At 43.1% G+C, this 24973-nt stretch overlaps 1 protein-coding gene across 1 annotated transcript in view; it reads right to left on the bottom strand.

The window, feature by feature from the left end:
- The window catches only part of AGK (acylglycerol kinase), a 76125-nt gene that overhangs the window by 49909 nt on the left and 1243 nt on the right, over positions 1-24973 (bottom strand). The window contains exons 3-4 of the mRNA XM_011228052.3: positions 22247-22364; positions 475-514 (exon numbers count right to left, since the gene is read on the bottom strand). Of these exons, the coding sequence (XP_011226354.2) occupies positions 475-514; positions 22247-22347 (141 nt within the window). The 5' untranslated portion in view covers positions 22348-22364. The remainder of the gene's footprint in view (positions 1-474; positions 515-22246; positions 22365-24973) is intronic.

The following is a 24973-nucleotide window of genomic DNA, read 5'->3' as shown; positions in this document are numbered from 1 at the left end:
ATTTAAGTGCAGTATCAGGGGCCTGGGAGAACAATGCACACGGGGTATGGATCAGCCGTGCTAAACAGGCAGGCTTAAGAACTATGAACCAACAGCTTCAAAGAAGATTTGACTTTAAGGGGTAACACCTGTTCTGAACAGAAATCCCTGGGGGTTATTTGGATCAGGGAAGATTCAGGGCTTAGCCCGATCTTTAAGGACAACCACAGACACGAACAAATTCCCAGAGCTCCAACCAGCCCGTGTATGTGTTCTTAGGACTAATCCAGAAGTAAACAAGCCTAAAGGGGTGGGCGTTAGAACCGCTCTTCACCAGATGGTTAACTTCCTCCCGCTCTGTTTAGAGCTGGCTCTCAGCCTGACTCATCCCCTGACAGTAGGGGGAAAATCCACACCGCACCGATGCAATAGCCCGAGTTTTCTGTGCAACGGAGATAAAGCAGGTTTTAATTTTAGCACATTAAATGACATTACCTGAGCTTCTTGACAGGCTGCTCTCCTTAGGAGGTTGTCGCTATCAAAGTAAACAAAGAGAATGAACATCAGCTTTAATAAGCAGGTTAAGATCCAAACAATTAAAACTTCTTTTTTCTTTAAATATGCACAACTCTTCCCTATAAAACACCCAAGTGAAAGTTTCTTGAAGACCTGTGACACATCATGAGCACATGTGGAAAGTACTTTCTCTGAACGAAATCCCGGGTGAAGTATTTCTACATCCTCATCCCCAGAACCTGAAAATATGTTACCCTAGGTGGCGAAGGGGATTTTACAGATGTGGTTAAGTTTAGGATCTGGAGATGGGAAGGTAATCCTGGATTATGCAGGGGAGCGTAATCTCATCATAAGGGTCCTCAAAAGCACAGAAAATATACCTGGCTGTGATCAGCAGCAAATGGGACTGCAGAAAAAGGGTCAGAAAGGAGCAAGGTTGCTGGAGCTCAACACGGGAGGAGGTCACAAGTCAAGGAATGAGGGTACCCTCTAGAAGCTGGAAAAGCAAGGAAATGGCTTCTCCTCTAGAGCCTCCAGAAGGAATGCAGTCCTTGGCGACACCTTGACTTTAGCCAATAGGACCTGTGTTGGACTTGTAACCCACAGAACTGTAAAATAACAGATGTGCGTCATGTGAAATCACGAAATTTGCAGTAATTTGTTAGCACAGCAATAGAAGATTAATGCACATCTCCTGCATTTTTCTTATCCAGTGGAAATGACTCAGGTCATTTGCCAGAAATAAATTTGATGTTCAGTTGCTTTTGCTACTGGGTTATCTCTTATTTTTTATATCACTGTCAGACACTCTATTACAGCACAGGTGGGAAATTTTGGCATGAGATGAAACCCTGTCTTGCAAAAGTGAAAACCTTCTATCAGAAAAATGTTCATCTATGTAACATAAAGGTTCCTCAAATGTGTTTATGCCATTTATACTGTAAGAACACTTTAAATGGCTGATTGCCCACTAGGTGCCAGAATCTTCTTGTTTTAAGAGTCAACTGTAATGCATGTTACTAGCATTGCTAAGATAGTAACTTCAACCTGGTTAATGACAGTTAAAAACACTAAGCCAATAAACAATTTATAGCAAAGAATTAAAAAGAGAAAAGGGTTCTTTTACTTCAATTCTTTCTTTAAAAAAAAAAAAATATCTTCCTAGACCTTCCTTCTAACATTGAAGACCCTGAATTTTGCATTTTTACAGTTATTTAAAACCTAATTTGGATAGTGAAGTCTGAACTAAAAGAGATTAAACAACCTTTTGCTTTTTGCCACAGCTGCTGTCCAAGGCTACTCAATGATTTTTCTTCCACAGCCAGGCTGTAGAACCACGCCTAGATGTCAAAAAGCAGTCAGCTTTAGCAAGAAAGCACCATGTGAGGGGAAGGAGCAACGCTGCCTGTCTGTGGGTATTTACCCAAAGAACACAAAAACACTTAACTCAAAGGGATATGTACACCCCTATGTTTACAGCAGCATTTTATACAAGAGCCAAATTATGGAAGCAGCCCAAGTGTCCGTTGACCAATGAACGGATAAAGGTGCAGGGTGTCTATATACACAATGGAATATTACTCAGCCATAAAAAAGAGTGCAAGGACATGGATGGAGCTAGAGAGTATAATGCTAAGTGAGGTAAGTCAGACAGAGAAAGACAAAACACCATATGATTTCATTCATATGTAGAACTTAAGAAACAAAACAAATGAAAAGAAAAAATAGAGAAACCAAGAAACAGACTTTTTAAAAAAAAAATTTTTTTTTATTTATTCGACAGAGATAGAGACAGCCAGCGAGAGAGGGAACACAAGCAGGGGGAGTGGGAGAGGAAGAAGCAGGCTCACAGCAGAGGAGCCTGATGTGGGGCTCCATCCCATAACGCTGGGATCACGCCCTGAGCCGAAGGCAGACGCTTAACTACTGTGCCACCCAGGCGCCCCAAGAAACAGACTCTTAATTATAGAGAACAAACTGATAAGGTTACCAGAGGGGAAGTGGGGGGGATGGGTAAAATCGGTGATGGCGATGAAGGAGACCACTTGTAATGAGCAGCGGGTGACGCATGGAAGTGTTGAATCACTATACGGTACGCCTGATACTAATAGAACACTGTATGTTAACTATACTGGAATTAAAATTTAGCTTGATAGATACTGCCCATCTGAGACCTAAGAACAATGTTCGTTTAAAATTATAACACCATACCTCAAAAGTGCATGCTGGTTTGGTTTTGTTTTAAGATTTTATTTATTTGACCGTGAGAGAGACAGCCAGAGAGAGAGGGAACACAAGCAGGGGGAGTGGGAGAGGGAGAAGCAGGCTCCCAGCGGAACAGGGAGCCCCATGCAGGGCTCGATCCCAGAACGCTGGGATCACACCCTGAGCGGAAGGCAGACGCTTAACTACTGAGCCACCCAGGCGTCCCAGCATGTCGTTCTATAACAAACATTTTAGGGGGACTAATCCCCTCGTGAAGTCTAGTCCACAAGGCACCTTAACTGCCAGGCTCCGCACTTACTTGAGTGATACTGGCGTACTACCCACCCCATGGCAAAAGGGAGGTGCACAAGCTTCTCTCCTTTCCCCCGCCCAAGATCCACGAACATTCACGTTTTGCTCTTCTACCCAAATGCTCTCGGTGAACCAAACTAACAGCAAACTAACAGCAACGACTACAGAGCTCTTTCACATGCACACAAAAGGTGAGCTCAATTCAAGGTACAGAGTAGTCCCATATTTAAAAATAATTAACATGTCAACAAACCTTTATAGTTGACTTTGACACCTCACATTCATGACCTCTATACAACGATGAGGTAAAATTACTAAATCCTTAGTAACCGCTAGGTCACCAAATAAACCTGGGCTCCTCGCAGTAACCTGAGCATTGTCACTGGATCCCCCCGGACGAGGCTAATCATCAGTCCCGCTTCCACACGGGCCCTGGGGGGGGACCCACTGCCACCACACAGAACCACACAGGACTGTGCTCCTCCAACACTTCCTGGCTTTTTTCCTGTAGATAACCTGTGCCTCCAGTCTCTTCTATGATGAACGCATCCTACAGATTCTCCCGTACAAGCCCTCTCTACTGCTATAAAGGCCGCACACCAGCCCGGTCGTCCCTCTCCATTTCCCCCAGCTGGCTCCTCCCCTCCTACTAGGGGCAGGCCTCTGAAGGTGCCAGGCTCCTCCGGGTCATTAGTAAGACACCACCTTCCTTACTGCATTTCAGCCACACAGATTCCTGTGGGCCTAGATGAAAAAAGAATGGCCCCAGATACGTACAAGAATACAGCACCTTGGATCACAGTTTCCTAAATTCTTTTTGGCTAGAAGTAAAATTTTGAATGTTAACTTGTGATTAAGTATATGATTAAACACCACAGTTCTCTTGAGCTTGCTAATACTGCCTGATTTATCAGAGTGCTATTCAAAATCAAAAGATTTCTTTATAATTAATTCCCTGGATTTGAATGTGCCAGATGGAATATGCTGTCAATGCCACCTGTGAGAAAGCTAGAATATGTACCAATTTAAATACTACAAAAGAAAATCTCATTATAATCATACTTAGTTTTTTTAAATATCAGAAATGGTATTAACCATCTTGATTTTGCTCTCTGAACCACGCTGTTTCCAAAAATCAAACATATCCTCAAAGAAAAAAAGACATCTCCCATTGATATATTCTGATCATCTATAGCCAGCTCTGAAAACTATTTCAAAAAAAAAAATTCCAAAAATGTTTCAGGAAAGGCATTTTTATTGGAACAAAAGAGAAAATAACTTGAAATTCATAGAGCAACTCCCATGTGCCAGATACTACAGCAACTGTTTTCACAACCCTTTAACCTTTGTAACAACCTTGCAAAACAGGCATTACATTCTCATTTTATGTATGAAGAAGTTAAGGCTCAGAGAAGGAACGAACTTGCCCAAGATCACCATGTTACTAAACAGCAGACTGGAATTCCAACCCATGCCAACCTGACCCTAAAATAAATGCTTTAATGCTTTTTCTTAACTTCAGAAAATACTGAATGCATAATACTCATTAGTATATAGATTTTATAGCACACTCATTAATCACATTACTTCCTAATCTAATTTTTAAAATTTACATTCATACAGTGTGTTTTCATAAGTTCAAGTGCAATAAAGCTCCCAAAAGTAGCAGGTGAAATAAACTCAACACAAAGTGCGGGTAAGGTACAATGACCCATTTGGTCCTGACCTGAAGCAGCTTCAGATCAAGTGGCAAAGAACAGCTCTTGGCAAGTATTGGTGATAAAGTATTGGTTTCTTGATAAAGGACATGTCAGGCACTGTGCCAGGTGTGGATATACTGGTGAATAAACCCAGCACTCCCCATCCTCACGAAGTTTACAGTTTAGAAGGGGAAAAAAGACAATTCAACAGTGATAACGTGACATGACTCTTATATGCTCCCTAACAGGGGCCCATTTAGGAATATCTAACCTAGTCTTGGGGGAATTAGAGAAGGCTTTTTACAGGAAGGGACACCGCAGTGTAGATCTGGGAAGAAATAAAAAGTAGCAGGACAAAAACGGAGGGGAACACAGGCATTGGAAACAGCCTGTCAAAGCCTGAGAGTACAAGGCCCGGCCAAACTCTGAAATGGAAAGTAGTTGAGGGCAGCTGGAGGCAGCCTGACATGGGAGGAGCCCCAAAAGAGGAGGGCAGACACCAGCCGGACCCCAGTGGCCTTTGAAGCTATTTAAGGACTTGGGACTTGACCCTTAGGGCCAAAAGAAACCATGAGAGGGTTTCACGAAGATAGGTGAGGTGACCAGATTTACATGTTAGAAGGATATTCTGGTTGTAGTGTGAAGTTGGCCACGATCAAGGCAAGACTAGATCTAGGGAGACCAGGGCGGTTCTTCAGGATCCTAGGTCGGTGGTGAGGACATGATGACCCCTGGAGCCAGGATCGAGGAGAGGACAGAGAGAGCTGATATTCAGGAGGCAAACTTCACAGCTGGCCTGTGGGGATTAAGGAGGTCAAAGGCAGCATCCACATGTTTTCACTGAGCCCTTGGCGGAAGGGGGTACCACTCGGAGATGGAAGGCAGTAGGAGGTACTGGTTCGGGAGGTCGGAAGGTGGGGTTCATTATGGAATCTGTGGATCTGAGATAGCAGTGAGTGCAAGCTGGGTGGGGGGTCCCAGGGGACAACTGGATATGCACATCTGGAATTGCAGACACTGATCTTGACTAAAGACACATGTGGTCCTAGTGGGCTGAGAGTGGAGCAGATTATCTACGTGAGGCGGTGAGAAGCAGCAGGAAGAGATACCCTGAGACCTGAGATGGAGGACAGAGAACTCCCGATGAATCTCAACTGCACGAGACCGCACCTCCCTTGAAAACCAAAGGGAAAATGTGCTGAGGGACGCCTGACTGGCTCAGTCAGGAGAGCACGTGACACCTAATCTCGGGTTGTGAATTCGAGCCTCACGTTGGGTGCAGAGATTACTTAATAAAATCTTTAAAAAAATAAAGGAAAAGAAAAACGCAGTGGATAACTGAGGAAAGAGGTTAAGAACCACTTCCTTATCCCCCATCATGCCCTTGATGCTGCCTCCGTGCTCTCGGCAAGCTGCAGTTTTGCTCTTCCTAGAGCACACAATGAGCTTTACCCCCACAGGGATCTGATCGTTCTACGCCCTCTCCCTTTTAAAAACTAGAAGGCCAAGCACAGTACCACCCGCCCCTTTACCCCACCACACACAGAACTGCTTCTCTTTCTTCCTTCATTATAACTGCTTTGAATTCATGGATAATTCACCATTTTCTCTTCCACAGCACACAGCACAGACTCTTGTAGATTAAAGGTACTCAATAAATAACTGTTTAATAAGTAAGTGGCAAATGTTTGAACAGGAGAGGCTGACCCAAGGTGCTCACAGGCAGGCTTTGTCCTGTAGGGGAAAACTGAAGGTGATTCTTTATAGGAGTATTTGGGATTCTCAAACCAACAGATCAGCAGGGATAGTTCTTCACTGTGATTACCACCAAAGGGCAAGAGGAGAAATCGCTGTGGCGCAGCAGAGAACGAAAGTTAGAACAGTCATGGCAACCTGACCAGATCAAGACCTACGGTAACGCGCGTGTGTGAGCACGCGTGTGTGTGCGCGTGCGCGTGTGTGCATGTGCATGCATGTGTATGTGCGTTCAGGGGACAGGGTAATGGACTAGAACCATCTAAAAAGCTAGATGAGGAACTCCTTTTGGTACACCAGGAAGCACCACAAGAACTGTCCCAGTGGCTGAGAAATTCTAGATTGCTAATGGGGCAAGAATCTGAAAGTGAATCNAAAGACCCTTTTAAAAAAAAAAAAAAAAAAAAAATACTGTCTTTAAATTCCAAGCCTATGCTCTTTCCACTACATCACGCTGCCTCCCAAGAGATTCAAAGTTTAACACAATTTAAAACGTAGTCGCATCAAAAAAGGTCCCTGAAGATCTATCCGCTCAGTACTAAAATGCAGGTTCTCTGACAGACAGAAACCAGAAGCTTCTGGATTAGAAAATGAAAAAATTTGCTGATGTCACTCTGCCTGAGGCTTTAGAATATGAACATGCCTGCCACCACAGGAAATGGGATGCTCACAATTTATTCTGAGCCATAAAGGTTTTATTTATTACTTCAGGACTGCAAAATAAGATAAGTTGTTATTTCAGTAACAACTTTACATGGAAAGAAAAAAATCCTATTGATCCATCCTATTTCCCAAAAAAGATATTTCCCTCTACAGTCTAGAGGCAAACTGTAGAGCAATTTCTACCACCAGCTTCTCCCTTCGTGCATGCAAACCCAGCTTCTGCTTTACGGAAAACGGATTTCAAGTTTAGATGTTTGTAACAACTACTTCAACTTATCTGAGCTTCCTAGAATAATTAATCATGATATTGCCAGTGGTGGTGCCCACGAATTGTCTGTAGAATAGCCCGGAGGGGTGGAAACGGAAGCACAGACAGAAAAGAACCTTACAGAAGAGATTCCCTTGTGTGCAGAGTGAGGGAGCTCTGGCAAGTACACATCGCCCCCACCCACCCCACACCCTGACTCCCCACCCAAACACACAGAGGCTGCCGCAGTGAGGAGCGTCACACGTGGGATAATAATGTTCATCTCTGCCCGAGAGAAAGACCTGTCACCAAGGAGGAAGACAGCAGCCCTGCTGAAGAACACATGGGATCTTCTGGACCTAGAGATGCTCAGTCAGGAGAAGTAAATGGGTAGAGTGATAGGCTGCAAACCCTAGGAGAACAATAAAGACGTTCATGACTTTGAAAAGGATTTTAAGGCCTTCTGGTCTGGTCCCTCCACTTAACCAATGATGTTCCTTCTTGTTCTCCAGGCCTCCCCATGATGTGCTACCTGCTGCTTCAGAAATTTGTATCTTCTTACCTCTCCCAACCACAAGGAGATAAAGAAGTTCCCTAACGCCAGGAAAGTATCAAGGATTGAGAAGAAACCCTATTGATAACCATACATTAAGTGCTGACTGTCTTCATTTCAATGCCCCTTAGAGTGGATGAAAGGAGAGAGATGATAAAGTCTCAAACAAGCAATCACTGGCATTAGAATAGTCACCCCTGTTGCTGACGGTGAAGTTTAGCAAAGGAAAAATAGAGTTAAGCCTACCATCAGATGTAAAGAACAGGGTATGGTACCACTTCAGTCCAGGCTAGTGAAAATTCCTGCATTCAAGAATTTTGAGGTCAAATGGTACCCCTGGATGGATTTCTTTACTTGGTGGTATATTTCGCAATATACCAGAATCAACGTTTTTCTTTTTTTTTTCTTTTTTTAAAACATTTTCAATAACAATATAAAGCATGCCAAGGGCATTTTCCCCAGAACTGTATTTACTAAAACAGGAAAAGGAGGAGGGAGGGAGGGCATCAGTCACTCAAGTCCACAGTCAACAAGAATGGATAACTCAGCACTGAAATTAAAAATCTAGAGAAAATAGCTACTCTTGTACGTTACACACAAGGTACTCTCATCTACTTACGCAGGTAAAGAAAGACAGAAAACAGATTGCACAGAGGTTACATCAGCTATTCGGGAAGAAAGCGTAGGGAGTGTCCCTTCTCACCCTCCAGGCCTACCAGCTGTTCTCTATAAAGCACAGGCATAAAGGGGTATAGACTCTGGGCTCTAGGATACAGGACAGACCTTCTGACTTAGCAACTCAAACTAGTCAGCTACTGTGGTCGGTTTCTGCTGATCCACGACACGCACGATTTGAGATGTCAGTGACTACCTAGAGAGGGCTTAATTTCAGCATCAGCTCTGATTGTTCTCTCTGCAGTGCCTGGAGCAGCTAATGCCACTGACAGAAACAGCCCTAAAAATTATGTGAAATCAACAAAATTTAAATATACCTCCCGCCCTTCCAGTTCAGTCCTCCCTACCCCACCCTCCACCATAAACATATGGGAAAGAACACAGATTTTTTTTTTTAAAGAAATCTGTTTTTCAAATACAATGACAAAAGAACTAAAAGGAAAGGGAATATAATTAAACTTCACTGCACTAAAAAAAAAAAAAAAAAAAAGTTCCCCTATTCCCGATCAAATCTGAGCTGACAGGCATGCTATTTAATTGCCCATAAATGAGCTTCTTTAAATAGCACCTATTAATACCCCAAACTTTCGCATCAGCTTGTGCAGAGAGAGAAGAGAGAGAGAACCTTGAAATGGCTGAAAAGCAATACGAACTGCTTTCTTAAAACCACAACAGAATGTGAAATGAGGAAAAGCTGTTGAGGGGAAAAGCCCTCCCTACCTTCCGCCCATGCTGAACCAGCCAGGCCCTAGACCACCAACTGCTAAGTCAGAGGCTAATCCGAACTGATGTCAACGTCAAACATCTGCTTTGTCAGAGCCCCCCGAGATACAGAAAGATGAAGCCCAAGACGTTACTGAAACCATAATCTGTACCAAAAGAAATAATATGGGTCCAGTCAAGTGTGGCTCATGCATAATTAACCCCTGGAATCTAACACATTTCCCCCCAGATATGCTGTCAGGGTCTCAATTCCAACGTAGCTAAAAGGGAATAGAATAATACCTCCTCCCTAAACCAATTCTCCCTGGCGACTTGCCTCTTTCTGTATCACCAATTATCCTAGTCCTGAAACCAAAAAAATGACTTCTCTTCGTCTCCTTCAACCAGTCAGTCCATCCTCTAACGCTAGTAACAGCTAGCATTTAGCGAGGGGGAGCCATGAGCCGGGCACGGTACCAGGTACTAGGACATGCATCAGCTCACTTCATGCTTATACCTAACCGGCTAAGCAGATCTCATTATCCCCATTACCCCAGAAGGAGAGCGAGATGCAGAGGCTAAGTGCATTAAGCGGCTTGACAAAGGTCGCAGAGCTAGTAAGTAGCGAAAATGCAACCACACACAAGTCTATCTGCCTACAGCGCTCATGCCCCGGCATTACTTACACTGTCAAGCCTCACTGCGCCCATTTAGCTTTCCACTCCCAACGCCACCTCTGGTCTGGCGTCTCTTAGCTTCTGTGTACGCTACCAAAATGCACAAACCCTCCCCCCCCCGCCAGCCTTCCCAGGCCCTCCACTCCAGGGTCTCTCGCCGAGGGGGGGCCGGACTACTTCCTGAGCCCAACTTTGTTCAGGACACGCTCCTCTCCTTACACATCTGAACCACGTCTCCAATGCTCACCAAACACTATAAACTGCCTACCAAGACTTCCAGAGTCGGGCTCTTCCCCCCATTCTACTGAAAAAAAATCTAACTGTAGTCTATAGTGAAGTCAAACTCTTGGCCAATCTCCAAAAATACACTGTGCATTTCCATTTTCTGCCTACGCCCAAGTCATTAATATCACCTAACACACTGTCCCACTCACTGAAGGCCCAACTCAAAACACATCTTTGTTATGATGCTTTCTCCGAGAAGGATACAAAAGCCAGAAGAGGAAAAGAAGTGCTATTTCTGATGCAGGGCTTTCTTTTGCCTGGCTCTAAGAAAACTCAGCATGACAACCTGAGCAGATGGGTTCTACGCTCATCTCCGGTTAACAAGAATTGAAGCATAGCTATGTTGCATAGCTGGCAGGTGTAAAGTCAACATTCTAACCCATTTGGTCGCTCCTCCTCTTAACCATGCGGCTCTAGGAACTCTCAGAAGCGACTGTCTTGACTTTCTAATGGGTGGACTAAGCCAATCGCCTCTGAATGCACCAATTGACCTTCATATTCCCCAAAACAGGACAACTCAACACCACGTACTTCCTGACATGTTACAGTAAGAAATCCACAACACATGGGGCTCCTGGGTAGTGCAGTCAGTTAAGCATCTGTTGATGTCGGCTCAGGTCATGGTCTCAAGAGTTGTGGGATCGAGCCCCACATTAGCCTCTGCGCTGGGCAGAGAGTCCACTTGAGATTCTCTCTCTCCCTCTCCCTTTGGCCCTCCCCCAGCTTGCTTGCACGCTGTCTCTCCCTCTAAAATAAATAATTTTTTTATTCTATAACACATGTATGAAACATTCTTGCACCAAAAAATTAAACCTGAATCTAATTATGCCTCCGGAGCAGGGCTCCTCAAACTTCAGTATACACACAAATCCCCTGGGGATCTGGTTAAATGCACATTCTGACGCAGTGTAGGCTGGGGTCTGAGATGCTGCATTTCTAATCTGTTCCCAGGAGTAACAGTGTTGTGGGGCCACAGCCCATGCTTTGGATAGCAACGCTCTAGCATCTGGGTCTAAACACCAGTTTACAAGACACAGGAACAGATTCAACAACTCGGGGCCAAGGCTACAATGAGGAGAGGGAGGCCCTTGCCTCAGGTGCAAAATTTAGGCCAAAAAACACAACGGAGATAAATATTTTAGTACAATAATTTTAAAAATCAAAATGGATGCAGAAGGCCCATGATGCACACAATATCACAGTTTTAACTGAAGAGAGAACCAGGAGCACTGGTTTCACCTCTCGCTTCAGGCTACAGGACTGCACAGCACTGATCGGTGTAAGCTATCCCCCAAATCTCGAGTGTGAAAAATTCTCCAGGGCAAATGCAGACCTGCCTGGTTTCAAAAATAAACACTACGGAAGCAGGAGGGGGTTAGAGTCTGTGAGGCTTAAGAGACAGGCACTAAATGCAATGTGTGAAAACTTTTGATATTGATTTGAACAAAACCATAAAACAAAGAATCAGGGGGTACTAGGTAAAATAGAAACAGGCTATATATTAGAGGACACAAAAGATTTTTAATTTTGTTAGGTTCATCATAAGGGCATGATTTTCTTTAAGTTCTTACTTATTAAAGTATATAAGCCAGAATTTCTGGAATCTGCTTTAAAATACTCCAGGAAAAAAAAAAAAAGGAAAGGAAATGAGATTAGTAAAATGTTGATATTTATTGAAGCTGGGTGATGACACATGGGGATTAATTATCCTAATTTTTAGATGATTAAAATGTCCATAATAAGAAAACTTTAATCCCTTATTTCTTAGGCACCCCTAACATTTTCTTTGTACCCTCAAACAGGACATAGCACAGAGTGCCTCATACATCTTTAACAAAAGTAACTGCTTTTTTTAATCTATGCCAGGAGCTGTGAGCATATCTCCCAAGTGTCACAATAATGTCAGATAGTATACGGGCGAATAAAGTGGAGTTTAACAAGCTGGAATAATCTGCCCAAAGTCACGCATCCAGCAAGTGACAAACAGAAGGCTCGGACCCAGACCCGCCTGGCTCAGAAGCCCAGATTTGAAGCACTACATTGTAACATCTGTCTTAGGTCCTATGGGGCTTATGGCAGAAGACAACCTTGGTTTATGGTTCTTCGTTGTTCTCATGCTCCCTTAGACACAGAAGCCATTTCAAGAGGTTAACATGAGTACCACCTGGTTTGGAATCATGACTCTAATACTTATTAGCTGTGTGACCTTGGGCAAATAACTTCATCTGGCTGTCCCTCAGTTTCTTCATCTGTATAGGGCTATTAATCTCAGGCCAGTATGAGATTAATAACCATTTCAAAGTTGTTCAGAAGATAAAATGAGTTAATAAACGTAAAGTGCTTAGAATGGTGTCTGGTATGTGACAAACACTGATTAAGTGTTAGCGATTAATATCATTACTAAGTTCTCAATAAAACTGAATGACACTGAACACACACAACCCCCCCAGGCCAACTTATAACCATTTATTTTTACTTCTTCTAAGCAATTGTTTTTGGCCAGAGACCTTGAAAGGTGGGCTCCCACCCAGCTTATGAAAGTCAATGTATAATAATCAAGATTACTGTTTCTATATTCAGAGGGAAAAAAACTCCAATACTAATAAAAACCTAGGGACACATGACCCAGGACCATCACTACAGTATAATACTTGCTTCGCAAATTTCATATTGAGGGATGCACAGTGTTTACAGGATTTTAAAATCTCTAAGAAAGTACCAGGAAGTCTGGCTGAGAAGCTAGACACCCCATAGACATCAACAGGGGGGAGCGTAGGTCACAGGCCAAGGTGGGTGGCGATACTAGAGCCAGAGCACAGAGCCAAAGGACTCAGCCGAATGCCAGGGGCCAGAACGGAGCAAGAGCGGGGCTACTGCTAACTGCTGAGGCAAGAGTTTTAGTTGCGACGCGTGCCAAGGCTGACCCGCCAAAATCACAGGGAGAGAAACCAGAGCCAGGATAAGCAAGGACGAGATCCCCCATGATGAAAGGAACAATCCGAGCTTAAATCAGGTGCATGATGGCGCAAACCAAGCTAGCTGTAACTGCTTAGCCCTGCCTCTTCTGTGGTTATGTTCTGTCTTCAAACTACACCTTCCAAGCTGTCTTGTTACATGTGTACAGTGGAATAAATAAGACTGAGAGGTTATTAGACCATCTGGCAGACCTTTGCCTTCCTTCCCCACTAGCTGTCTCTCGAATCATTCACTGCCCAGTTACCAGAAGTAATTCATTTTAACTCAAAAAAGTATTGAACATATAGTATACCAAATTTACTCACCATTACTAGCACTGATTGAATCCTGAGGTCTACCAGGCACTATGCTAAGAGCTTTACGGTTACCCATTTGATCCTTCAATGATCCAGAGAGGTCGTGTTACCATCCCTCCGTACAGGTGGGCCTACAGCTTAGGGAGCCGAGGTCACGCTGCTAGGAAGTAAGCAGTTCCGTCTGCTTTAATACTACGCTGCCTCCTTTCTCCTGCGCTTTTTATTAGCAGGTTCTTTGCTACTAAAACGGTGAGAAACAGGGGAGGGACGACTGCAGGTAACTACTGGCATAATGAACTAAAGGACCTGGAACATAATCTCCGCCAGGGAGCCCAGAAAGCTCAAGAAGAGCAGTTGAAGAGGAATGAGCAATACTTAGATTCTCTTTACTCTCAGCAAACAGGGTCATTTCCTCCTCTTCAATTGCTCTTACGGAGTCCGGAGAGCAGTCCCTGCTGCTCCGGTCGATGCCTGCAACCAGCTGTGGGGAAGTTAGGCAGAGGGAAAGGATCACAGGTTTCTTTCCTTGAAACTGAAGGGAAGGGAGGGGGAAAAAAAAAAAAAAAGGAAAGGAATTCTCAAGGGAGAAGAAAACTTACAGTAACAACGGAAAAGAGCCTGCAAATAAATAATACCCGGGTCAAAAGACAAATTCAAGGCAGCAACCAAAAATGGGGCAGATAGAAATAAACATGTGCAACTTTTTCAAATTGTGTTGCAGAAAAAAACTTTTTCTTAGAAAAACCATGACCCTTATTAAAATCTTAAAATTAATGTTAAAATACAGGCAATTATTATTGTCATGTGAATCCTCTATCAGGAGATATTGTTTTCCTTTCAAAGAGAACAAAAAAGTCAAATGCACATAATAAAACAATTTGTCTGTTTTTTAAAATGAGTAATGTTAAGATATTACAGTCACCGGTCTTAGAAATCAAAATCAAGTAACTTAAAATTCTCTAAGATATTAACAATCATTATATGCTTATCTTCTAGATACTACTGAGCAACATAAAGGAATGAACTACAGATAAATCCAACAGCACGGATGAATCTCAAAGCCATTGTGGGGAGAGGAAAAAGCCTTTCAAAAAGGAATGCATATGGGGTGCCTGGGTGGCTCAGTTGCTTAAGGGCCTGCCTTTGGCTCAGATCATGATCTCAGGGTCCTAGGATCGAGCCCCGTGTCGGGCTCCTACTCAGTGCAGAACCTGCTTCTCCTTCTCCCTCTGCCTCTCCCCCAACTCATGCTCTCACTCTATCTCAAATGAATAAAATCTTAAAAAAAAAAAAAAAAGAAAGAAAAAGAAAAAAAAAGAATATCTATTATTCCATGTATATAAAGTTCTAGAACTTTAAAAAAAAAAAAAGAGTCTATGGTGGGAAAAAAAAAAATCAGCACAATGATTATGTCAGGAGGCAGGGGACAGGGACTGACCATGAAGGGACATGAAGAACATCTGGAGTGATGGCAACATTCTGTATCTTGCTAGGAATCTTGGTGACACATGTATGCACCTGACAAAACTCAGCCAATGTACACTTAAGATCTGTATATTTCATAGTGTGTTAACTTTATAACATAGGGGAAAAAACACTATAAGCAAATACTTAACTCTAATTACTGATATGCATCCTCAAGCATTTAGGCGGAAGTACACAAACATCTACAAATTACTTTGAAATGCACCCAAAAGTAAGACAGGGAAACAGGGAAAGATGGACAGAATGTGTGATGAAGCAAATACAGTAAAATCTAGAATCCAAGTAATAGATAGGTGTTTATTGTAAAATTCTTTCAATTTTGCCATAAGTTTCAGTATTTTCAGAGAATTTAGGAAAAAAATATTCATCTCTTTATCACAAACAGGTAAGGAGGCTAAAAAGGGAAAGGCAGGGTGAAAGGGAGAGAACAGTAAGCAAAAAGGGAGTCAGACAAAGCTATGAACAAAGACACCCACAGAGCACACAGAAACAATCAAAGACACTCGGCAAGTTTTGAAATGAGCATCTTGGTCCCTGGGCAGCATGTTCAGTTTTTACCACTAATGTACAGTAAATGCTAATAAATGTGTTCTAAGGGCTTTATTCCACTGGAGCAGTTAAAACTGCAACAGGAACATAAGAGCAGAGTTCTGATAAAGTTATATGAAAGCAGTTAAAAGACAGTATGTGTTATTAATCAATACAGCGGAACTTACACACTGAAGTGAGAACTGTTCTCCAAAGTGGTCACCAGCAAAGAAAAGACATGGGGTTTTGAGTATGATTTCTCTGGGTCCAAATCCCACAAGTTACTAATTTGTCTGAGCCTCAATTTCCTAACCCAGGACATGGAAATCTTCCTACCTCTCTCACAGGTGATTCTGAGGACTCTGTGAGACCATACGATTAGAAATAACTAACCCAACCCTGACAAAGAATAATTCTTCAACACATTGCTGAATAACTTGTTTTTCTTTCCTCTTCGTCTAATAATGTCACCCCTGTGACACATTTTCTGAGTTACCAGCCAAGTGAAGAAGAGTGGAAGTGCTTGTGGGGGGGTGGGAAGAACACATGCAAAGGTAAAGAGAGGGAGACCAGGGAACAGGCCCTTCTTTTAGAGGCCTCTGGAACACAAGTCCAGCTTCTGGGCAATGGAGGTGGGACGGGAAGGGACCAAGAAAAGCCTAGAGAGGAAGACGAGCGCAGAATCACAAAGGGCCTTCTGTGCCAGACTGAAGAACTGGGTCTTTGTCCTCTAGGCACTGGAGAGCTATTTACAGGTCATCTGCAGAAGGACGTGATCTGAGTTCCTCTTTTGGAAAGAATATTCTGATGGCTGATCGTATGATATAACTCCAGGACCACTATTTGCAGACAATGTCAAGAGAAGTAAGTAAGGACTAGAACAATAATTATGACTCCAAAATCGATACACCACACTTGAAAACAGTAGTGTGATTACGATCAGCTCAGTAGTGTGTGGAACGAGCATCGAGGAATGTAGGAGAGTCCAACATCAAAGGGATGAGCAGAGCAAGAAGACACCCTACAGGTAACTAAAAAGATACAAAGAGAATCAAATGTGACAGAAATGGATTGAGAAGTATCCACTGAACGTGAAAACGAAGAGGCTATTAAAGACCTTGTCAAGAGCAGGTTCAATCAAATGACGAAGGAGAAATCAAATTGTACTAAGCTTATTCTTAAGTGAAGGCAGAAACTGCAGATGTGCACGCTTTCAAGAATGGTATAAATGGAAGAAGAAAGACAGGGCAGTAAATGAATGGAAATACAAAGTTGAGAGAGGACACGTTCAAGCCCCAATGAGTTTGACAAGTAGGAGGGAAAAGTAGGTAGGGTGAGATTAAAGATGAAGTGAGGCAGGGGATAACCAATGAGAAAGAACAGGATTTAGATCAGCATTGGAGGGGCCGGCCCTGGGCAGGACGACAGTTGACCTCACCCAATGAGACAGAAAGGAAGAATATAAATGTGTGTGCAGGGAGTGGGGAAGAAATAATGTTTGAGACCTGGAGGAAAGGTAGCTGGCTGGGGAAGGAGAGACAGGAAGAGCGTTCCAGGAGGGAACGACATGGGTAAAGGCCCTCCAAGGAACCCTGAAACAGAACTTCATGGAAAGTGAACTTCTTTCAAAGTGACCTGAACATTCCATAGGCTAAAGTGTAGATGTGGGGAGGCTGGAGATGCGTACACATGGGGCCAAGTCACGTACAGTTGAGTCTAAAAGCAATAGCAATCTGCATTTTTTCAAAGATCATTCTGGCGGGGGGCCCGAAATTAGATAAGAAACAGGCAAGAGTAGATGCGAGAAGAGAACAGTTAGGATTATTTTGTAAGAATCCAGGCAAAGGATGACTTTATGGTGGTGGTGACAGTGGAACAGGCAAAAGCAATCAAACACATTCAGAGATTTAGAACAAGCAAAATTCGCTTGGGATGCATAACCTGAATGTGGGGAAGGGGGATCAAGGACAAACAGGGGGTGATGTTCACATTTCTTGTTTGGGAAACTAGAAAATGATGAGTGGTGCCAATCACTGAGAAGGGCAGGTGTGGCAAGAAAGATCTGATTTTCAGTCGCTGAGCTTGAGGCATTGGTGAAGCGTGGAAGCAGACGTGTTCAGTAAGCAGTCAAAGACATATATCGGTCTGGAACTCCGAAGAGGTCTTTATGGAAACGAACCTGCAATTACCCTTGACAGCTGGAAACCACAGGCATTGTGAGTACAGGAGATTACACAGGGAGAGGACACAATGTGAGAAGAGGGCCTGTGGCGGAGTCCTAGTGAACCACTTCCCTCGGGCATGAGTGGAGGGGAAGAGAACACGAGGAGAGCAACGAACACCCAGACATCGAGGAGGAAGAACAGAAGCCAGTGAAAGAAAGTCCTTCAAGGACAGTCAACTGTATCTAAAGCTGAGCTGTCAAAAAGAACGAGAACTAAAACTGGTGAGAATAATTCTAACAAAGACTGGGTAGGACAGAGAACGAGTAGGAGGTCAGGAAGCAGACAAAACCTATTCAAATGGCCTACCTGTGAAGAGAAGGAGGAGGGACAGATTGAAAAGGCAGGGAGGACATGTGAAAAGCGCAGCTGAGAAGTGTGTGATGTGTTGGATCAAGAAATTACGATAGGAAAAAAGTGAAGAAAGCAGGGAAGAGTGACAGATTTGGAAGAAACTGGAGGGCCCAGGGGACAAGAAGTCTATGTAATACTGACGAAGAGGAGTAAGGTTAGGAAATGAGTAATGGCGGACTGGAATGAGAGACTGGGACACTGGAGCTCCAGATTTCAGAAGTGGAACCGGGGCAAGTGATGATAAGGTTCTCAGCCACCAAGGGTAGATGGAGCTGCAAGAGGGTGGAGTAGCAGTGGACACCCTGTGAGTAGCTGAAGTCAGGGAAAGTGAAGGACAGGCTGTTATATGGGTCATCCGCATCTAGACTCAGGAAGACAACAAGACTCAGAGGGAAAGGACGCTGGTAAACCCGGCACTGAAGCCTAAAGTAGAGGAGATCCCAGCGGGCTGGGAGGTTTAGTTATAGGATATAGCCAGACATGAGCCTAAAAGGAAAAGAGATGTTTATAAGACAATGGAAGACTAATGGTTTGGAATAGGTACTGAGGGGCTGAGAGAATGCCAACCGCACCTTACAACCCACTTGAAGGGGCAAGGCGGCTCCTATTCAAGGGAGCCGCAGGTAAGATTTCCTCAGGGAAGAAACTAGATTCATATAAAAGAATGTCATGCAGAAAGGATGGGGATATATAGATAAAAGAGAAAAGATAATAAAAAGAAACTACATGAACATAACCAAAGGCCACATAGGTAAAGCCCACAGAGGATATCATACTCAACAGTGAGAAACAAAGCTTTTTCTCAAAGATCAGGAACAAGGCAAAGATCTTGCCACTTCTATTCAACATGGTTTTGGAAGTCCTAGCCAGAGCAATTAGGCAAGAAAAAGAAATCAAAGGCATCTAAATTGGAAAGGAAGAAAAATTATCTGTTTGCAGATGACATCTGAAAATTCCAAACAACAGAACAAATTTAGCAAAGTTGCAGAATACAAAATCAGCATATAAAAATCCACTGTTTTTATACACTAACAATGAACAATCCAAAAAGGAAATTAAGAAAATCATCCCGTTTACAACAGCACCAAAAAATAAAATATTCACCCAAGAAGGTGAAGGACTTATATACTAAAAACTATAAAACACTGCTGAAAAAATTTAGAGACCCCAATAAATGCATGTTTGTGGATTGGAAGACTTAATATCACAAAAATGTTCAGATTACCCCAAATGAGCCACAGATTTAATGCAATCCCTATCAAAATCTCAGTGGCATTTTTTGCAGAAAGAAAAAAAAAACACCTAAATTCATATGGAACACAAGGGACCCAGATTAGCCAAAAGAATCTTGAAAAAGAACCAACTTGGAGGCCTCACACTTCCTAATTTCAAAACATATTTCAAAGTTACTAAAGCTGGTGGTATTGGCATGAACATACAGACCAACAGAACAGAGAGTGAGTAAATAAATACCTTACATTTATGATCAACTGATGTTAGACAAGGACACCAAGACCACATAATAGGGAAAGGGCCAAAACGGATTAAAGACCTAAATGTAAGACCTAAAGCTATAAAACTCCTAGAAGAAAACACAAGGGGAAAGCTTCATAACATTGGATTTGGCAGTGACTTCTTATGACACCAAGAACAGAGGCAACAAAAATAGAAATAGACAAATGGGATTACATAAAACTTAAAAGCTTCTGAGCACCAAAGGACACCATCAACAGAGTGAAAAGGTAACCTATGGAACAGGAGAAAATATCTGCAAATCATGTATCTCATAATGGGTTAAAGTCGTCCTATAACTTAACAAACAAAACAAAAACAAATAAAAAAAAAACCCAAGGAACTTGATTTTTAAAAATGGGCAAAGGAATTGAACAGACATTTCTCCAAAGATAAACAAATGGCGTCTAAACATTGCGCAACATCACCAATCGTTAGGGAAATGCAAACCAAAACCAGAAGATGCTGTATCATACCCACTGGGATGGCCACTATTAAAACAAAAACAAAAACAAAGTAACACGTGTTGGTAAGGATATGGAGAAATTGGAAGCCTCCTGCAGTCAGTGGGATTGTAAAATGGTGCAGCCACTATGGAAAACACTGTAGTGCTTCCTCAAAAATTAGAACTACCCTGTGAACCAGCAATCCCACTGCGGAGTATATACCCAAAAGAATTGAAAACAAGATCTAGAAGACATATCTGCACACCCAAATTCCCTGTAGTAGCATTACTCACAATAGCCAAGAGATGGAAGCAACCTGAACGTCCACCAACAATGAACAGATAGAGGCAATGTGGTTACACACATGCATAGAACAAAATATTCAGCCTTTAAAAAGAAGGAAAGCCTGCCATGTGCTACAACGTCAATGAACCTTAAGAACATCACACTAAGTCAAATAAGCCAGTCACAGAAGACAAATACTGTATGATGCCACTTATGCCAGGTACCTAAAGGAGTAAAACTAAAAGAAACAGAGAGTAGAATGGTGGTTGCCAGGGGCCGGGGGCGGGGAGAGGAAATGGGGAGTTGTGTTTAATGCTCATAGAGTTTCAGTTTTGTAAGATGAAACAATTCTAGAGCTCTGTTGCACAACAATGTGAATATATTTAACACTACGGCTGTAAACTTAAAAATGGCTAAGGTGACAAATTATGTGTTTTCTACTACAATTTTAAAACAAAAAGACCACATAGCACTACAGAATACAGGGGAAAAGTTTAAGAAAAGGAAGAGCAACAGGACAATAAGGATTTGCATTTTGAACACACCCCTGAATGTCAAGAGCAAAATGAGGCCTCCAGGCTCCTACTGCCTTTCTGTTCAAGCTGTTTCAGACCTAATAGGGTGTCTACAAGACATCCTGAGCAGGGCACGTGGTTATTCCCTCAAATCTTCACCTAGCAGCGGAAACAGCAGCGATCCTCCGGGTATGGGGGGGTTCTTCCTTCTTGCATTAGCTGCGGCCTGAACTGGGGGCTCCTGCAAAGGGAATCCTAGTTCCCACGGGGCAGGAGGTGTAAGGACTCAAGGGTGGTCAGAAAAGGGAGAAAAGGCACACATTATATATTTCATACTCCATTTGTCGAAACATTTTCTCCACTTTTTTTTTTTTTTAATATACTACAAATTTAAAGCTTCTTGGGTCTGCTCTTTACGTGCTGGCTAACGGAATTCAAGCACTGAGCTTTGAGAATACTTAGGGGGGGAAGCGGGGGGATATGTTCCCTTTAATCTACAGCTGCAAAAAAATTAGACACCATGTTTCATCCAAAAATGATCTCTGGCAGAGGGAAAGGTGAACGGAGGCAGTTTAGAAAAGTATCAGTACGAATCTCCTTTCCACTGTGGAGCCGTCCTTTACAAAAGTCGTTTTCTGTTCAACGAAGCAGTCATTTGAGACACCTGGATGGATCGCAGGATGTTGTTAAATACTTAAGATGTAACCCTTAATCCCCAAAAGACGACAATTTAATTGGCTCTCTTAATTATTTATATAATTTTTATACAAAAAATTTCTTTAAATCTTACTACCATGTTAAACCAGAAGGGAGCTCTGGCACTTTCTTCTCCCTTCATGCCTGGAGGCTAATAAAACCCATGGCTCTTGAATTCTTTATTCAAACAAAAGGTGTGAAAGTCTGTCTCATTTAAATTAACCCAGGCTAACGGGATAAATGTGGAAAAGCCACAGGGTGGAAGCAAGCTGATTCCGCCAAGGGGCCAACACCAGTGGTAACAGATCAAGAGGTGTAGTAAGAAACTGAAGGAATAAAATCGCAAGGAGACATAGGAGGTCAATCCCTGTCTACTAAGAACTTGGGAGCGGACGTCCCTCTCAGTTTCCTCAGCTTCCGATCTCACTACTATAATCTATCATCTACTGTCCTCCAGTGCTAATAGCACTGCTATAGTTCAAGTTTTCCAGAACTGGTTACAAGAAGCCTTTGTCTTTGTAGTTTTAACATTTATTTTTCTTCTACACCACAATGTTTGACAGAGACTAGCACAGCTGAGCAAGATTTTGACCTCAGGCCCTTTTTCTAGATGGTTTTGTTGTTGCAGGTGAAGGTGGGGGTGGGGGCTGTGAGATATTTACCAGTGTTTTCCATACAGCCAATGGCCTCCCCATGTCAGCAGACAGATTCCAGCTGTCGTTTTCTTCCAATGATTTCTAAGTGTTTTAAAGAACACGGTCATCTTCTCCTAAGGATTTGCTGGGTTAATAGAGGCAGAAAAAGAAAAAGGTAAGTACCCAAGCTCACTGTGTAGAGGCCCCCGACTGCCTTCCCATCCTCTCTGTTTTCCTTCCGCCACTCCTGTTCCTTCTCACCACTTCTCTGGCCTCTTTCCATCTGCTCCCTTCCAGGCTCAATAACTTTATCTTCTCACTGCCCACCTGCCTTTCTTCTTTCTTTCTTCAACTCCTTCTACCTAAACTCAGTTCTTGCCTCTCTGCTCACCTGAACCTCACTGTATTAGAAGCAAGCAGAGAAATGCAGAGGAAATTCCAGGCTTTCTGCTTTTTCTTTCTCCCTACAGTCACTATACCACTGTTTCAGGGTATTTGCCTATTATATAAAAGGACTCAACAATAAATACTATAAAGGGCTTATTCAAAATAGAGGAAAACACTAGCCCCTCAATAGGAAAATAAGCAGCGAACATGCACAGAAAATTCCAAGGGCAAATGCAAATAGTTGTGTGAAACGGTTCAACTTTCTAGGTAATCGAAGACATGCAAATTACAAAGAATGAGCACTATTCACCTCTAAAACTGATAAAATTTTACATGGTCCTATTCACTGAGGACAAAATAAAAGGAGACACTCTCATGCACTCCTATAAGCAAAGTAAATTCAGAGTTTACTAAAAAACCAAGTGACACCATAGATCCTTATTTTGCTTGTTTTCTTCACAGCACTTATCATTTAATGATCTTTTTTTGCTAATTTGTTTATGAGCTTATCTCCCTGGAATGTCAACTCCACAAGAGTAAGGACTTGTTCTGGTCACTGCTGTATCCCCAGGGCCTGAAATAAGATCTGGCACATAATAGCCATTTCACAGCTACCTGCTGAATGTCACAGGGTTCAGGACATACTACCCCCAAAATATGGTAACTTAGCGTATTGGATATTTTAAGCTAAAGGGAGTTTGAGACACCGGCAGAAGCAGGAAGGTCACTCTGACCTCCCCATCTGACCCTTCTTCCCTGAAATAGGTCATAAAACCCTCATCTATAAGGTACCCTCCCTAAACCCAGAAGAAAGGAGCATCATCTCTGAAGACAGAGGAATGCCAAGAAGAACCCTAACAAACAGGCCTTGCTAAGTTTCCCTTTTACTTCAATTTCCTCATACTCAACCTAGCATATTCCTTCACGACTGTCCACACCTTCATCGAACCTACTTTTTCTATCCACCAACCACCAGCCTACTTCTTGGCTACAAACTTCACTTGCCCACTTGTAGGAGGTGAGAGGGGAAACCAAGTCAGGTTTGTACTTGGGCGACTGATTGAGGTTTTCAATCATTAGATTTGGAGTGTAGGTTTGTGGAGAAAGGTGGCGCGTTCAGTTGAGATCGTGAGTTTGAGATGACCGGAGGATATCCAAGGGGATATTCAAATGATCAGTGGATGTCTGGATCTAGCAGTTTGAAGCTAGGAGAAATTGGGTAGAAGATACAGATTTGGGACTCGTCAGTGTGAAGGAAGTCAAGTTTGAGTGCAGATAAAAATCACCCAAGGCAAGGGTAGAAAGCGGGGAAAACGCCAATCCTGTTAGAGAACAATTTGAGAGTCGATAAAAGTCTGTTTACAGGCCATCCATGATCCAGTGGAACTCCCTTTTTGTCACAAAATAGTGATTCATGCATACAAATGTGGAAACATGGGGCAATCTCGTGTAGTGAAACGAGCAGTGGTGCAAGGATTCTGAGGCCTAGATTCCAGAGTCGCTTTATCACTTCCTGACACTGAGAGCCTGGCTAAGTCATTTAGCCTCTGCCTCTCTTTCCCTGTTAGTCAAATGAGAACACACCACCACCTGCTCTGATTAGCTCAGCTGGCTGTTAAAATCCCATTTGATGGGGTTGTGAATGCACATTACTCACTAGTAAGATCAGGATACAACACCTGCCCTGATTAAGTCATTTGGCTAAAAAGATCACATCTGAAAGAACTGTGAATGCACTCTGTAAATTTTTCTGGATTTAAGTTGTCATGGCAATGTGCGATATATGAGCCAACAATGCATATTCCTTCTAAGTACCTAGCAGAATTCGTATTCCTCAATCTCCGTTGAAGTCTAAATTTTGTGTGTTCAAATTAACATCTCTCTTCTGTGAAGCAGGTTGGCCGGCTGGTTGGTTGTTACTGGGTTGGTTGGTTTTTGTTTTGTTTTGTTTTGTTTTTAAGAATTCCCAAATTCTAATTGTATTGGGCCCTCCTCACCTGTAAGGTGGGGATTTTCTCACTAGACTGTGAACCCCTCACGGGTAGGCGCTCTCTATGCATGTCTAGCAAACACAACCTAGTAAAGCACCTGGAATGAATGAACCCGTCAATCCATCAATCGATCAGACACGATTCTCCCCGTTTCGCAAATGAGTAAGCCGAAGCCCAAAGGGGAAAAGCGAGTAAGGGTCCCACAGGGCAGCGACAGCTCCGGGCCCAGAACCCAGGCCAGGTGACTCCCAGAGGGACACCCGGGACCCCGCCATCCTGCGGGGCTCCGGCTCCCGCCCTCCCGCCGCCCGCACCCGCGGCCCGGACGCCCGGCCCCCGCGGTCCCCCGCCCCCGGCGGGCTCCTGCGGCTCCGTC

The sequence above is a fragment of the Ailuropoda melanoleuca genome, chromosome 1 (assembly GCF_002007445.2).
Source record: "Ailuropoda melanoleuca isolate Jingjing chromosome 1, ASM200744v2, whole genome shotgun sequence".
In the NCBI taxonomy this organism is placed as follows: domain Eukaryota; kingdom Metazoa; phylum Chordata; class Mammalia; order Carnivora; family Ursidae; genus Ailuropoda; species Ailuropoda melanoleuca.
Note: the sequence above shows the minus strand (reverse complement) of the source record. Positions and strands in the feature narration are given on the sequence as shown.